Below are 14,308 nucleotides of genomic sequence, written 5' to 3'. Positions count from 1 at the left end.
AATAACAAAAAAAATAACAAAACCTTAAATATAAATGAAAACAAAATTAATAATAATAATAATAATAATAATAATAATAATAATAATAATAATAATCAAAACTATAATCAAAATAATAACCAAAATAAAAAAAGCGACAATATTAAGAAATAAAACTCTTTAATAGTGTAACCACCAAAAACACTAAAAAAAAATAAATCTCAATTTCGTATCTTTCAAAAATAATAAGATTCAAAATAGATATATAACGAAAATAATAATATTTCTATTCAAAATAGCACACAAATGACCCAATAAAACATTGTTTGGTGCAAATAATTATATTTGGAAATGTAAAGACTAAACATCTATAATGATAATTAATTTCAGAAAAAATAAATAAAATATTACTTAAAAGACAATAAATAAATAAACTTTTAAATTTATATTATTATAAAATAATTTAAAAATGTGTGTTTTTATTTTTAGTTTTTAATAATTTTTTGTGGGGGGGTGGGGTTTTTTTTTTTTTTCTTATTTAGTGAATGGCGGGGGTTATTACGCTTGATATAATATATTTTTTAAACTATTTATTATATTTGCATACAAATAAATGTTTATATGTTCAAAATTGATTTTATTTACATTATATAAATAAATAAATAATTGAAAAATAAATTTCTTGATTAATATTCATTTTTTTTTTTTATTAAATATTTTATTTTTATGTTGTATATTTTTTATTTATTTTAATTTATTTATAAATAACTCTTAATTTCTTTTTATATTTTTTATAAAGAGATTAAATTTATAAATTATATATATTTAAATATTTTTTTATTTTGTTTAAATATTTAAAAAAAAAAAATATTTTATTTAATAATTTTTTTAAAATTATAAATTATACATATAGTATTAAAAATGAACGAACTTTTAATTAAAATGAACCCAGAAAGCGACAATGATACATTACCATTATTAACATTACCAGAACAATTATTTATATTAATATTAGATCCAAGAAATGGGAAACTACCAACAACATTTGTTCCTTTATTTCATGGTTTTGTCGGATGTGGAATAGCAGAACTTCAATTTATGGATAAAGTAGTAGTCAGTAAAGTAAATATAATGAATTCAAATGTAAATAAAATGGTAATCAAGGTAATAGATCATTCAAAAACAGGTGACGAATTTTTAGATTACATTTTAAAAAAACTATCAACTTCAAAAGGTATGATGATGTCACATGCAATTTTAAAAATTTCTGATGGTGTTAATAGAATGGTAAGATATAAAAAAGATCATTTGAAAATTATAGATTGATATATTAATTTTTAATTCTTTTTAAATTACAGAATAAAGTAACAAGTTCAATTGGAAACTCTTTAATACAAAAAGGTTTTTTAAGAGAATCATTAAAGAAATCAGGTTTATTTAAAAACAAAACAAATTATGAAATAGTAGATCATCAAGCTAAAACTATGGTAGAATCAAACATATGCAAAATTTTATCTAATCCTCCAGAATGTAAGTAGTTAATGTTTTATTTTAATAACTATTTTATAGATTGAAAATACTAACAATAAATATATTACAATTTTTTAGTTCCAGACAACTATTTAAGAGAACTTATTATACTTTTAACCTTTAAACAATATGAAGATGTTATTTTAAAACCCAAACTTATAGATGGTTTAATTAATAGACTCTATCCACCAGAACAATTTGTAAATATTAAAGCAAATCTTAGAATAATCAGTAAAAATTTCCATCAAAAAGATTTTAATGAATCCACAAACGATCCATCCATTAAAATGATTAATTTAGTAATAAATGGAATCAGGAGCGCAATGGCACAAGATTAATAAAATAAAAAATTTGTAAAAATAAAAGTTTTATCTTTTTTAAAAAAGTTTATAATTATATAATATATATTTATTAAATTGTTGTAATTTATCTTTGTATTAATTAAAATTTAAAGATATTTAATATTTGTGATTAATGATTATCTTTTGAGAATTGGGGTATTTGTTTTTTTTTTAATTGTTGATAAAGCAGTTGTTTTTTTGACAATAGGGCCAGCTTTTCTATTTGGTGTTAATCCAACTTTTTTACTGGATGACGCTATAGTATTTCTCGATCTTAAACCCTTAGATAATGGAATTTTAGGTTTTCTTCTAGTATCAGTATCTGAGTCATCCTCTGAATCATCTAATAAATTGAAGTTAATGGTTGGGTTACCTCCTATAGTTGTATTTAAATTTAATAAATTGGAATTTGGTGTAAGGAATGTATTACTATTATTTTGAGGATTTGGTAATTGTTGTATTTGAGCATATTGATTTTTTAACATTTTTGGTGAAGTAAAAGGTGACTCTAATATATTTGAATTTTTTGATGAGTTTGAAACTACTGATGATGAGGATGATAATACAGGGGCAATAGATGATGATAACGATGATGATGATGATGATGATGTGGATGATGTGGTTGACGACGATGTAGATGATGACGACGAGGATGAAGATGTTGTCGATAAAACTGTTGATTTCTTTAATCCATTTTTTGATTGTGTAAGTGGATTTATTTCATCTTGTTTTTGTTGTTGCTTGAGATCTTGAGAAATTTTTGTTTTTGAAACACTATTTTGATTTGTATTAAATAAAACCTGTTTTTGTGTACTTTTGGGTGTTACTGGGGCCATTGCTGTTTTTTTTACACTCTTTGGAGTTTGTGGTAATATTTTTTGATCTTTCTTTGGTGTTTGTAAAGAAGTATTACTATTACCATGTGTAATATTTATACTATTTGTATTATTTGTATTATTACTGTTACTGGTGCTATTACCTAAAAATGAAGATCCAAAACTTTTAGTTCCATCAAAAAACAAACTATTATAACCCTGACTTTTTGACAATGGATTGTTATTCTCTTTATTATTATTATATATTGAAATTGGTGATGGTATATCAAATTGCTTTTTAAATGGTGTTTGTCCAGTTTTAACAGTTACTTTTGAGTCGAAAAATTCGGGAATTGATGAAATTAATGCCCTCAAATGGTTACTACATTCATTTGTTGATCTTTGAATATTTAATTTATTAACCTCTAATGATTTATTAATAACATCCATATTATTTTTAAATTGATCTTTTGATTTTTCGATTAGTGGAATAATGTCAGATGCATGTTGTTTTTGATTCTTAACTTTACCCAAAACGTCCTTTTGTTTATATAACTCGCTTGTAAAATCTGTAAACTTGTCATTAAATTGATTGAAATAGGTCTTTTGTTTATCGCAAAGATCAACACAATTATCTGTGATAGTTTCAATTTTCTTTTTGGTGGCTTCAATATTCTCCATTACTTTAAGATTTGCGTTTAACTGCTCTGTTTTATTACTTGAAAGACAATTATTGATTTCTTGTGAGAGATTATTTGAAAGAGATGAACTAGTAAGAACACCTGATGATAAATCCATAACTGCTTTCTTTGAATCCTCATTGAATGCCAATGTTTGTTTTTGAAGATGGTCAAAATTACCAACCATTGTTTGCTGGAATGTTTGGAATGTATCAATATAACCATTTGAAAATTGTGAAACAACTTGTGAAATCTTTGAAATTAACTTTTGTTCCATTATAGATTTATTTTGGGCCAGTTTATCTTGAAACATTTGATGGAATTTCTTTTGTTGTTCTACAAATTGGTTTTGACTCTGTATCCAGCATGACATTGAATCTGAAAATTTTTGGATTGCTGCGCCCTGTGATTGTGTAATATCTTTAGATTTACTAGAATGCTCATTAACGAGTTTTAAACAATTTGCAATTATATTTTGATGGTGATCGGTACTAAATGAAATTGGTGAGAAATCATGCAACAACATTTTGATACTATCACGGAGATTGGTTACCAATTTATCGATCCTAGTGAATACATCATTACAATCCTTATTTAATTTTAACAATGGTTGGGCAGAATCACTTGACTTACTAGAGAGATCTTGAATAAGTGATTGCGAGCCATCGATAAGTTGAATGATTGATAAAAATTTTTTATGTAATATTTGATTAGACTTTGATTGGGATTCTTGGGCCTCTACTAATTGCTGAGAAAGTGTTTCTAAAAATTGTCCTTGAGTTAATTGTAGTGTCTCTTGTAATGAATGGTCCAGCTCCTCCAAATGATGTTGAAGAATCTCTTTAGATTGGCTGTTGTTAAAATAATTCTCTTGTTCTGTTGACTTCATATTATCTACCTTATCATGAAGCTTACCAAGGTCAGATACAGCATCGTCCAAATGGTCACGTAAAGTTGAGTCTTGAGATGCCATTTGCTCAATAATTCTTTTTGATTCATTGTATTGCCTCTTAGTACTATCCAATTGGTTCATAGCATCCTCCAAAAGCATGGTTTGTTCATCAAATGTTTTTCTCATTGATGAAATTTCGTGACGTGCTGCCTGTATATTGAAATCTGATCTTGTTATTTGATCGGATTTTTCTTCAATTTCTTTTTTCATTGATTCGTACATATCTATTGTTAAATAAACACCATTTTTATCATATGCAGCCTGTAACAATTGTTTCAAACGAGCAATTTCTGATGACTGTTCTTTCAAAAGGGAATTTTTTGACATTCTTTGATTAATTTGTGGTGTATTTTTAATACTCTTTGCCTTCAATGCATACTCCAAAGTATTTACTGTTTCTTCCAAGTTGTAAAGCGATGGGGAAATTGTAGCAATAATTGATGTCTTTGTTTTACCACCTAATGAATCTTGAAGAATTTTAGTGAGCTGTGATGAACGATAAGGTATATGCTTTTCATTATTTGATAAATCGGTAATAACTTTTCCAAGTGTTAATAAACTTTTATTGATTAATGCTGCTTCTCTTAGACGATCATTGTTACCAGATTTTTCTGCATTTTCTGAACCTGCCAAATCTACCAAATTTAATTTGCCAATTTTTATTAAATCCTCACCATTCATAGTTGTCTCTTTAACATGTACTGTGATACTAAAAATACAATGAGATCTACTAGACTGTTTATTATATTGTGTTTCAGCTGTTTGTCTTCTCTTGCATGATTTTGTTAAAATACCTAAAATTGTATGTCTATCATTTACAACAATCTCTTCTAAATCTGGTATTTTAAAACCCTTTTGTGTATCTATAAAAAATTTTAAAATTAATATAATATTCATTTATTGTTTAAAAATAAATTAAATTTCATAACCTACCAAATAAACCCAAAGGTTTACCAACTGTATCTCCATTGCAAGCTAATAAATCGAAAATTTCCTCTTTATAAATTTCCAAATGACTTGCTCTAATATTATAATCTGAACCTGCTTTTTCGAGACATTGAAAAATATAATCTATAGTTCTTGGGATTATACCATTTTGCTCTGGTGAATCCATTCTACCCTCCATTGTATGTGTTTTACCTGTACCTGTTTGACCATATACAAATATTGTTCCATTAAATCCCAGTAATACTTCATCACATATTGGTCTAACTGCTATATTAAAAACTTCGCTTTGAATTGAATCTTTTAAAAGTTAAAATGAAAAAAATACAATGTTAGCAAATAGTCAGTGTGAATGTGTAATTATACTGCATTAAATATCTTTACCCAAACCAAAAACATGATCGAATTTATATTGTCTAGTTGTTCCTTTAAAATCACATAAAATTTCCTTTCCACTCTCTGCTACTTGAACCGGTATTGCTGATAACCCCTGATTAATCTCTAATTGCGAGAATGGACGCACTCTAACAAATGCTTGAACATTTTGTTCCTTTTTTTCTGGTTTCTTATTTATTTGATTATGAACTGATAATCCACTAATCATATTTTTCTTTTTTTTTTTTTTTTTATTGAAATTTTTTTAGCTTTATATTATTATCAACTATTATTTTTATTATATTTAAAAACTTTATTATTATTATTAAGGAAAATTATAATTAGGAAATAAATAAAAAATAAAAAAAAAAAATAAAAAAAATAAAAGTACACAATAAAATTTTATTTATTTTATATAAGAATATAAAACTATAAAACCAAATATCTATTTATTTGTAATATATAATGATATAACTCTTATTAAAATAGAGAACAATTATATTATCTTGTTTATTAAAAAATAAAAAATAAAAAAAATAAAAATAAAATTAAAAAAAAAATTTTAATTTTTTTTTTAAAAAACACAAACTTTGGAGGGAAACGGGTCAATAATTATAATCCGTTCATTTTATTATAAATCCATTATTATCAACATTTTAAATTATTTTATTGAAATATGGAAATTTTGTTTTATTATTTACATGATTTGATTGATTTAATGGACTTTTTAAAAGTTTTTACAATTTCCCTATCCAATTCATAATATTTTGGGATTGCTGATTGTTTTTTGGTATCTAAGTCAACCACACCAATTTTATAAGTTACTGTATTATTGCTGCTGTTATTATCGGTATTATTGTTTGTTGTTTCGTCAAGTGAATTTATAAATGTTAAATTTGTATTTAGATCTTGAATAGATGTAATTGATTTACCTAATGTAAAAGAAATCATAATTGAGCAATCTTTGGCTGTACATGAAATCATGAATCTATTTATGATGTCCTTCATTTGATCGGTTGATAATTGATTTAATTGGTCTTGTGACTCTTTTGAAATATCTAAACTTTGGTTTTTGGATTCGTTACCATTTAATTTGTTATAAATGTAATAGATACCTTCAATGTCATATTCATCAAACAACTGAACTTTTTTGATACTTGATAGTATGGTTTCTCTGTTGAGTATTATTGTGACCAATTTTGAAAAAGCATCAATAGTTGAATGAATATCTATATTTTCAACCCCTTCCTCTTGGCCATTTGATGAAACCCTAATAATATCATTTTCATATAATAAACTTGATAAAATCTTGCAGTTTGATAGTTGGTCCCTTTCAGCACCACCACCCAATGAACCAGTAAATGATAATACACCATTATAATAAATTTTTAAATTATTCTGTGGATGATTAATCATCTCTTTAATTGAATACTCTTGTCTTTTAGGATCCCCACTAAAAAGATCGATTGGACAGTAGTTGCTTATATCACCAATTGAATTCTCTTGAAACTTTAAATGTTGATGCATGCAATATCTACAAGTACTTGCTTTGGTGTCCCTAGTTTCGCTGGCCATATACTTTAATGAGTTACTTGGTAAAAAACCCCACTTGGGTTTAATTTCAATACAGATTACTTTTTCTTTATCGTGGGATGGATGTTGTTTTTGATATTGTTCACTGGTTAACCTATGTGATACTGGCGATCTAAGTATACTATCATGGTCAATGGATATATTGAAACTGTCTAATTTTGTAAGATCCATAATTAAGAATGCTACTGGCAATTTCGTATCAAGTCTAATAGTTGATCTGGTTATTGGTCTTTGTTTGAATATTAAACTATCCAATTTCTCTAAAAAATCTTGAGTAATATTAATCATTGAACCACAAAATACATATTTCTCACCCAATAATGGTGTCATTACTTTTGACACAAAATTAAACAACTCTATTTCCTTTTCTAAATTACTACCACCATTACTTTGTTTTTTGACTCTTAATACCAATCCATTCTTTAAAATCAAAATTAAATGTTAATATTATAATTATTTTTGAGATTAACATTTTATAATATACAAAAAAATACACACCAAATTTTCATTAAATGGTCCAGTGTATGATAATACAACATTCATTGCACCCTCGCTTTTATAGGTCCAATACTCTGGCATCCCTATATCAATATCGGAAATTTCCTGTTGGTTAACAAGAAGTGTCATTTTTTAAAATACAAATACAAATATAAATACAAATAATACAAATATAAATAAATAAAATTAATATATTAAAAAAATATTTTAAATGAAATAAAAAAAAAATAAAAAATATTTTGATTTTTTTTTTTTGAAAAAATTAAAAAAAAAATTCATATTCGGGGATGTGGGGTAAATTTAAAAAAAAAATCATTATTTTGGTTTATATCAATTCCTTTTCTTTTTATTCATTGATTGAAATATACTTTAATAATATTTAAAATTTTTTAGTATATTTAAAACCATAAAAAAAAATAATAAAAAAATTAAAATAAAATAAAAAAGTAAAATAAAAATAAAAAAATAAAATAAAATTTTAAATAAATAATAAACAATGTTTTATTTATTTTTTTTTTAGAAAATATAGAAATTAATAAAATATAGTTAAAATAAATATTTCTTTTTTTTTTAATCATTTATAATTATAGTTAATTGCTTATGAAAAAAAAAAAAAAACAATAAAAATTTTTTACGTTTTAAAAAAAAAAAAAATTTTTAAAAAAAAAAATTTAAAAAAAAAAGAAAATTTTTTAAAAATCTTTTTGTGCACAAAATTTTTTACTAGTTTTTTTCATTTTTCTTCGCTCTACACACATAATTCACGATGGGTTAGTATTTATATATCACATATCACATATCACATATCATATTACAGGGTAGATTATCTCTCATCAATCCAACTCAATCCATTCAAATATCAACTTATCTATTGAAATCAAGTATCAATCCCAACAAATGAAAAAATATAAGAGAAAACAAAAAGAAAGAAAGAAAAAAGATAAAAGATTAAAGATAGATACAAAGGATGAGAGATAAATACAAACAACACCAACAACACCAAACCTATGAAAAAAAAAAAAACGAATCTATGCTAATTATAATATTTCATAATATATAGCCGAAAAAATCAAAGCTTTTGAACTCAGAAACAAAAACAAAGCTCAATTACAAGAGCACTTAAAAGAACTCAGAACTGAACTCGCCAGTTTAAGAGTTGCTCAAGTCAAAGCTCCAAATCCATCCAAATTAGGTAAAATTGGTACTGTCCGTAAAGCTATTGCTCGTGTTTTAACCGTTTACAACCAAACCCAAAAGACTCACTTACGTGCCGTCTACGCCAAAAAATCATCATCAAAGATCCCATTAGATCTTAGATTCAAAAAAACTAGAGCCATCAGAAGACGTCTCTCAACCAAACAAGAATCAGCCGTCACCCTCAGAACTGCCAAAGCCAGAAAACATTTCCCACAAAGAGTTTTCGCTGTTAAAGCTTAAATTTGTTAGGTTTTAGATAAATAAATAATTTAAAAAAAAAACTCTTTTTATATAAAAAAAAACACACATGCACATACACACTTTTTTTTAGGTTTCTTTTTTTAGCTTTAGATTAAAATTAAAAAAAAAATAATAGAGGATAATAATAATGGATAAAATAGCAATATATGGTATCAACATTTCATTTTTTTATTTCATATCATAAACGAGGTTATTAAAACCCACTTTTATTTTAGTTTTTATTTTTATAACTGTTGGACATAATTTTCATAATTTTTATGGAAATAAAACCCATCCAACAAAATTAAAAATCGTAGTTATAAATATTATTATAATTACCACTTTTTTAATTTGTGTGGGTATTCCACATACATATTTTTTTATTTACACAATGGAAATAGTGGTAGTACCCACCCTTTTTGGAAAATTAATAATTTTTTATTATTTATTTTTTTATTTTTTTATTTTTTTTTATTTATTTTTATTTTTTCCAAAAAGGAAATTAATTTTATTTTAATTTTTAATTTTTATTATAATTATTTATTAAGAGATTCGAATTTAAACAAAAAAATAATAAAATTTTTTTTTTATTTATATTTAAATTTGTTTTATTTTATTTTTTTAAAATTTCTATATAGATTCAGATAAAATATTAAAATTATATTCATACATTTATATTTATGCATAGTATAATAAATAAATAGAAAGAAAAAAAAAAAAAATGGAAATACCAACAACTTCAAATTTAAATAATGTTGTACAACCAATTCTTTCTAAATCTAAAGAGTTTAATACATTCCTCCAATCTTCAATAGAGGATGCAGGATTGGTAAGAAAGTTTGTTAGCAAACCATTAGTTTGGTTAGATGCCGATGAAAATATATTAAATGCATTCGATGTAGGTATAATAATAATAAAAACTAAATGGATTATGGTTTTTTTATAGAATACTAATTTTTAAAATAATATTAAAAAAATAATATTCACAGAAACTATCAAATCAAAAATTATTATCAGCTCCAATTTATTGTAGTATTTCAAGACAATGGGTATCAATTTTGGATATTAAAGATTTAGTAAAATTCGTTGTTTCATTATTTGATGATAATAATAATTTAGTCAAAGATATTAACCCAAAAGATATAACAATTAGAACTATTTTAACCAATTCAAGTAAAATCATTATAAATTTTTTTTACAAACCGATAAAATATTAACTTTATATTTTTACTTTTATATAGATGGGGTTTTTAAAAGACAATGTCCAATGATTTCAAAAAATGATACAATTTTAAATCTTTTAGATTTATTCAATAAAAAATTCCACAGAGTCTGTATTGCATTGTCCGATGAACAAATGGATATTAAGGTTTATTCTCAATTAACTTTAATAAAGTGGCTAGATAAACATGTAAATATAAACATATACTAAAAAATTCAATTATATATTTTATTAATGTTAGAATTATTTTAAAGTATAATATTTTAGGAGATGCGGGTGAATTAACTGTAGGTTTAGTTTTTTGTAAAATTATAATTTTAAAAATATATTAATAGTTTATTTTTTTTTTTTTTTATTTTATCAAAAAATAGCTCAAAGAATTGGGATTATTTAATAAACTCAAACCTGTAATTCAAATCAATCATAATAAGCTAGCAATCGATGCTTTTAGACTATTGGCAGAGAATAATATCTATGGTGTTCCAATAGTTAGTGATAATGGGGAGTTAATGGATAATATTTCAGTAATTGATATAAAATATGTTAAAATGGATAAAGCTAAACTTCTACAACCACTTTCAGAATTCTTTTATCCAACAGTAGGAAATGCATATCCAGTATGTTTTTTTAAATGTTTTGGTCATATTAAATAGAACTTTTATTAACTTTTTTTTTTTAATATAGATTCCTTTAAGAGAACCAATAGTATGCGCACCACAAACTAGATTAAGAGAAGCTATTGGCAGAGTTGCCTCAGGTAAAGTACATCGTATTTTCTTAGTCAAAGAGGTAGTCGATGCAGGAGTTTCCCAAGTACCAATAAATGTTGTATCAGTATCTGATATTGTAGGATGTGTAGTAAATTTAACAGGTTTAAAATCCAATTTACCAAAACAATAAAAAAATAGAAAAAGAAAAAAAAAAAAAAAGTTTAAATAAACAAAAACATACATTTTCACTCAATACTATAAATTAGTTTTAAAAATAAAGAAATAAATTGAATCTTTCTGTTTCTAATAATTTTTTTAAAATTTTTTTTTTATATTTTTTTTTTTATTGTTTTTTATATTCTTTTTCTTTTTATATAATCTTTTAAAATTGGATTGGTGGTTGTTGGGTTAATAATAAATTGAATCTCTTCTTTAAAGCAATTCTTTCTCTTGAATCTTTGACATCAACGGAGAAACGAGCTATAATGATAATAAAAATAAATTTATAAAATTAATATAAAATGCATGTTATATAAATATTTTTTGTTATTTTCATAAATTATATTTGTATTATTATTTGTATTATTATTTATTTCATTATTTATAATAACATACCTGGATGAGCAGAGTAAGTTGGTTCACCTTTTGGTGTTTCTTTTTTTAAAGTGTAGACTCTTTGGCCTTCTTCTGAACCTTTATAGTACATTAAATGCATTTTGTTTAAAGTTTATTTATTTATGATTATAAAAAAAAAAAAATGGGATGTAAAAATTATGATAGATTATATACAAATATTTGTGAGTCTATAAAGAAAAAAAAAAAAAAAAAGACGAGAAAAATAATTCGTTTTAATGAAAAAAAAAAAAAATTAAAAAAATTAAAAAAAATTAAAAAAAAAAAAAAAAAAAAAATTAAAATTTAAAAATAAAAAAAAAAAAAAAAAAAAAAAAAAAAAAAAAACACATATAATTAAAAGGTATAAATAATAACTGATGGAATTAAAATTGATTGATAATTTAGTTTTATATTTTAATCTATAATTTATGAAATCTAGAAATAAAATAAAAAAAAAATTAGATCTAAAATTTATTTATGTAATCTTAAAAAAACAAATGGTGGGTGTTGATTTTTTTTTAAACAAATACATTTAAAAATAATAAAACTTTGAATATTTTATTATTGTTTATTTTATTTTAATTTATTTTCTTGTTTTTTTAGTTTTTTTTTTTTTTTTGTTATAATAAATAGATTAAGTTATTATTATGAGAAAAATTATAAATTATATTTTTTTTTTTAGGATACAACAGAATTAAATTTAAACAGTCTTCTTTTCAGAGATGACACGAATAATGGTACCCATACCACCCTTTTTGAGGACACATTCGTGCCATTTGAAAAAGATTGCAGAGTTTTCACCAACAGCAAGACCACGGTAGACGTATTTCATTAAAACATCGAGTTGTTCATCATTGAGTGATTCAACTGAAGTTTCAACATCTTTTTCTTTGAAACTACCTAAAAGATTTAAAACAATAGTGGCGTTTTGATCCTATTAAATGAAATAAAGATAAAAATTAGGATTTGAAAATACAATGATTATGAAAACCAATGAATATTGGTTGATTTGTTTATATATGTAAATGTATATTGTGTTGAATGATCTGTTATTTTAAATAATTAACCCTTAAAGTGTTTGTATAAACAATCTTATTAAAATATTTAGAAGGTTAAGGTTTGAACTGTAAAATTTATAGTGAATGAAAACTGAAACCAATGTTAATTTTGATATTTAGGTTCTTTGTTATTAATTTAACCATTTAAATTTGATAGAGGATGAATTGATTTGATTGAAATTCTTATAAATGTTGAATAAAATGTAACTAAAACTAAAAACAATGTGTGATGTTATAATATTTACCTTGATGGCAGCAGTTTTGGTGTAAATTGGTGGGTCAGCTAAAGCAACAGCTAAGGCATCTTGTGGTTTACCCCTGTTTATAAAACAATAAAATGATTAGTATTGGTTCTTGAATGATTCGAATACAAAAAAAAAAAAAAAAAAAAAAAAAGTTTAATTAAACTTTACATGATATTTTTTTTTTTTTTTTTTTTTTAATAAAAGAAACATTTTTTTATGTCCAAAATTTGATACATACATATTTAAAGCTTTGGTGACTTCTTTTTCTCTGTTGGAGATATCACTTTTATATTCAGCATCTGATTTACCAACTGATTGGGTTTCAACATTATCATCTTCGTAGTTCATTTTTAAATGGATTTTATATATAAATTATATACACAAACAATAATACAAATTGAGGAAAATTAAAAAAAATAAATAAAACTATAAAATAAAAAAAAAATTAAAAAAAATACTATAAGAAAAAAAATTAAAAAAAATTTTTTAAAAAATAAAAATTTTTTTTTTTTTTTTTTTTTTATATTAAATAATTTTTTTTAGATTTTTATTACAAAAAAATGGCTTCATTTTTTTTATTTTAAAATTTGGGTCAAACACTATCACAGTGATGGATAGAAGTTCAACTATTTGGTAAACATGATAAAGACATAAAAAATAAAGATAATAAAAAATAAAAATAAAATAAAAATAAATTTTGAAATAATAAAGATAAAAATAAAATAAAATAAAAATTTAAAATAAAATTATATTTGTATTTGTATTTCTGTTTATAATGCTTAATTGATCAATTATTTTTTTTTATTTTTTTTTTTTTTATTATTACAGGGTCAGTTTTAAAAAATAACACACACCTCACAAATAAAAAAAAAAAAAAAAAAAAAAAAAAAATCCCCCCAAGCCCCCCCCCCCAAAATTTTAAAATAACATTTTTTTTTTTTTATTTAATTTATTTGTTTTAATTTTTATTTTAAAATTTGGCATTAGATAAACTTGGTTTTTTTTTTATTTATTTTTTAAAAAAAAATTTTGTTACTAAAAAAAAATTTTTTTTTTTAAAAAAATTTTTTTTTTTTTTTTTTTGCAAAAAAAAAAAAATTTTTAAATTTTTAAATTTTAATTTTTTTTTTTTGAAACCGGCCAATTCCAAGGGGTTTTTTTATTTTTTTTGGTGGAACATTATAAACTTTTTTTCAAAATTAAAAAAAATTTTTAGGAAAAATAAGAAAGGCTTAAAAGGAAAAAACTTATTTTAACGGATTTAGGGGGAATTAAATAAAATTAGAAATAAAAAAACTTTAAAATTTTTTTTT

The 14,308-nt window shown here is 23.1% G+C and overlaps 6 protein-coding genes across 6 annotated transcripts; 2 read left to right on the top strand and 4 right to left on the bottom strand.

Moving 5' to 3' along the window:
- Nucleotides 1-1,032: 1,032 nt before the first annotated feature.
- On the bottom strand, nucleotides 1,033-5,846 carry DICPUDRAFT_90705 (uncharacterized protein; the record flags this gene model as incomplete). Its single annotated transcript, XM_003294438.1, has 5 exons — nucleotides 1,033-1,068; nucleotides 2,054-2,356; nucleotides 2,417-5,160; nucleotides 5,231-5,542; nucleotides 5,627-5,846. The coding sequence occupies 5 exons, from the start codon at nucleotides 5,844-5,846 to the stop codon at nucleotides 1,033-1,035; spliced, it is 3,615 nt and encodes a 1,204-aa protein (XP_003294486.1).
- A 464-nt stretch (nucleotides 5,847-6,310) lies between these two features.
- On the bottom strand, nucleotides 6,311-7,837 carry DICPUDRAFT_43505 (uncharacterized protein; the record flags this gene model as incomplete). The annotated part of the gene is made up of 2 exons (XM_003294437.1): nucleotides 6,311-7,630; nucleotides 7,709-7,837. The coding sequence occupies 2 exons, from the start codon at nucleotides 7,835-7,837 to the stop codon at nucleotides 6,311-6,313; spliced, it is 1,449 nt and encodes a 482-aa protein (XP_003294485.1).
- A 637-nt stretch (nucleotides 7,838-8,474) lies between these two features.
- On the top strand, nucleotides 8,475-9,145 carry DICPUDRAFT_84956 (ribosomal protein L35; the record flags this gene model as incomplete). The annotated part of the gene is made up of 2 exons (XM_003294440.1): nucleotides 8,475-8,478; nucleotides 8,769-9,145. 2 exons carry the CDS (start codon nucleotides 8,475-8,477, stop codon nucleotides 9,143-9,145), a joined length of 381 nt encoding a protein of 126 aa, XP_003294488.1.
- A 721-nt stretch (nucleotides 9,146-9,866) lies between these two features.
- DICPUDRAFT_159488 (uncharacterized protein) lies at nucleotides 9,867-11,267 on the top strand (the record flags this gene model as incomplete). Its single annotated transcript, XM_003294439.1, has 5 exons — nucleotides 9,867-10,043; nucleotides 10,135-10,318; nucleotides 10,387-10,556; nucleotides 10,739-10,984; nucleotides 11,052-11,267. 5 exons carry the CDS (start codon nucleotides 9,867-9,869, stop codon nucleotides 11,265-11,267), a joined length of 993 nt encoding a protein of 330 aa, XP_003294487.1.
- Nucleotides 11,268-11,459: 192 nt separating this feature from the next.
- DICPUDRAFT_43500 (uncharacterized protein) lies at nucleotides 11,460-11,792 on the bottom strand (the record flags this gene model as incomplete). The annotated part of the gene is made up of 2 exons (XM_003294436.1): nucleotides 11,460-11,557; nucleotides 11,693-11,792. 2 exons carry the CDS (start codon nucleotides 11,790-11,792, stop codon nucleotides 11,460-11,462), a joined length of 198 nt encoding a protein of 65 aa, XP_003294484.1.
- Nucleotides 11,793-12,252: 460 nt separating this feature from the next.
- Nucleotides 12,253-13,369, bottom strand: DICPUDRAFT_59079 (p16-arc). Its single transcript, XM_003294435.1, has 3 exons — nucleotides 13,234-13,369; nucleotides 12,996-13,068; nucleotides 12,253-12,626 (listed from the first exon to the last, which is right to left on the bottom strand). Exons 1-3 carry the CDS (start codon nucleotides 13,341-13,343, stop codon nucleotides 12,393-12,395), a joined length of 417 nt encoding a protein of 138 aa, XP_003294483.1. The 5' UTR covers nucleotides 13,344-13,369; the 3' UTR covers nucleotides 12,253-12,392.
- Nucleotides 13,370-14,308: the final 939 nt, after the last annotated feature.

The sequence above is a fragment of the Dictyostelium purpureum genome (genome assembly GCF_000190715.1).
Source record: "Dictyostelium purpureum unplaced genomic scaffold DICPUscaffold_568, whole genome shotgun sequence".
NCBI classification, from domain to species: domain Eukaryota; phylum Evosea; class Eumycetozoa; order Dictyosteliales; family Dictyosteliaceae; genus Dictyostelium; species Dictyostelium purpureum.
The sequence above is the reverse complement of the archived record's forward strand: the minus strand, read 5'-3'. Positions and strand labels throughout refer to the sequence as shown.

Bases quoted from the DNA above. Each gene is read 5' to 3' on its own strand.
- DICPUDRAFT_59079 (XM_003294435.1), bottom strand. From the start codon at position 13,343: ATGAACTACGAAGATGATAATGTTGAAACCCAATCAGTTGGTAAATCA. The intron at 13,069-13,233 runs GTATGTATCAAA...TTTTATAAACAG, and splicing joins GTCACCAAAGCTTTAAATAT to GGGTAAACCACAAGATGCCT. The intron at 12,627-12,995 runs GTAAATATTATA...TTCATTTAATAG, and splicing joins CCAAAACTGCTGCCATCAAG to GATCAAAACGCCACTATTGT.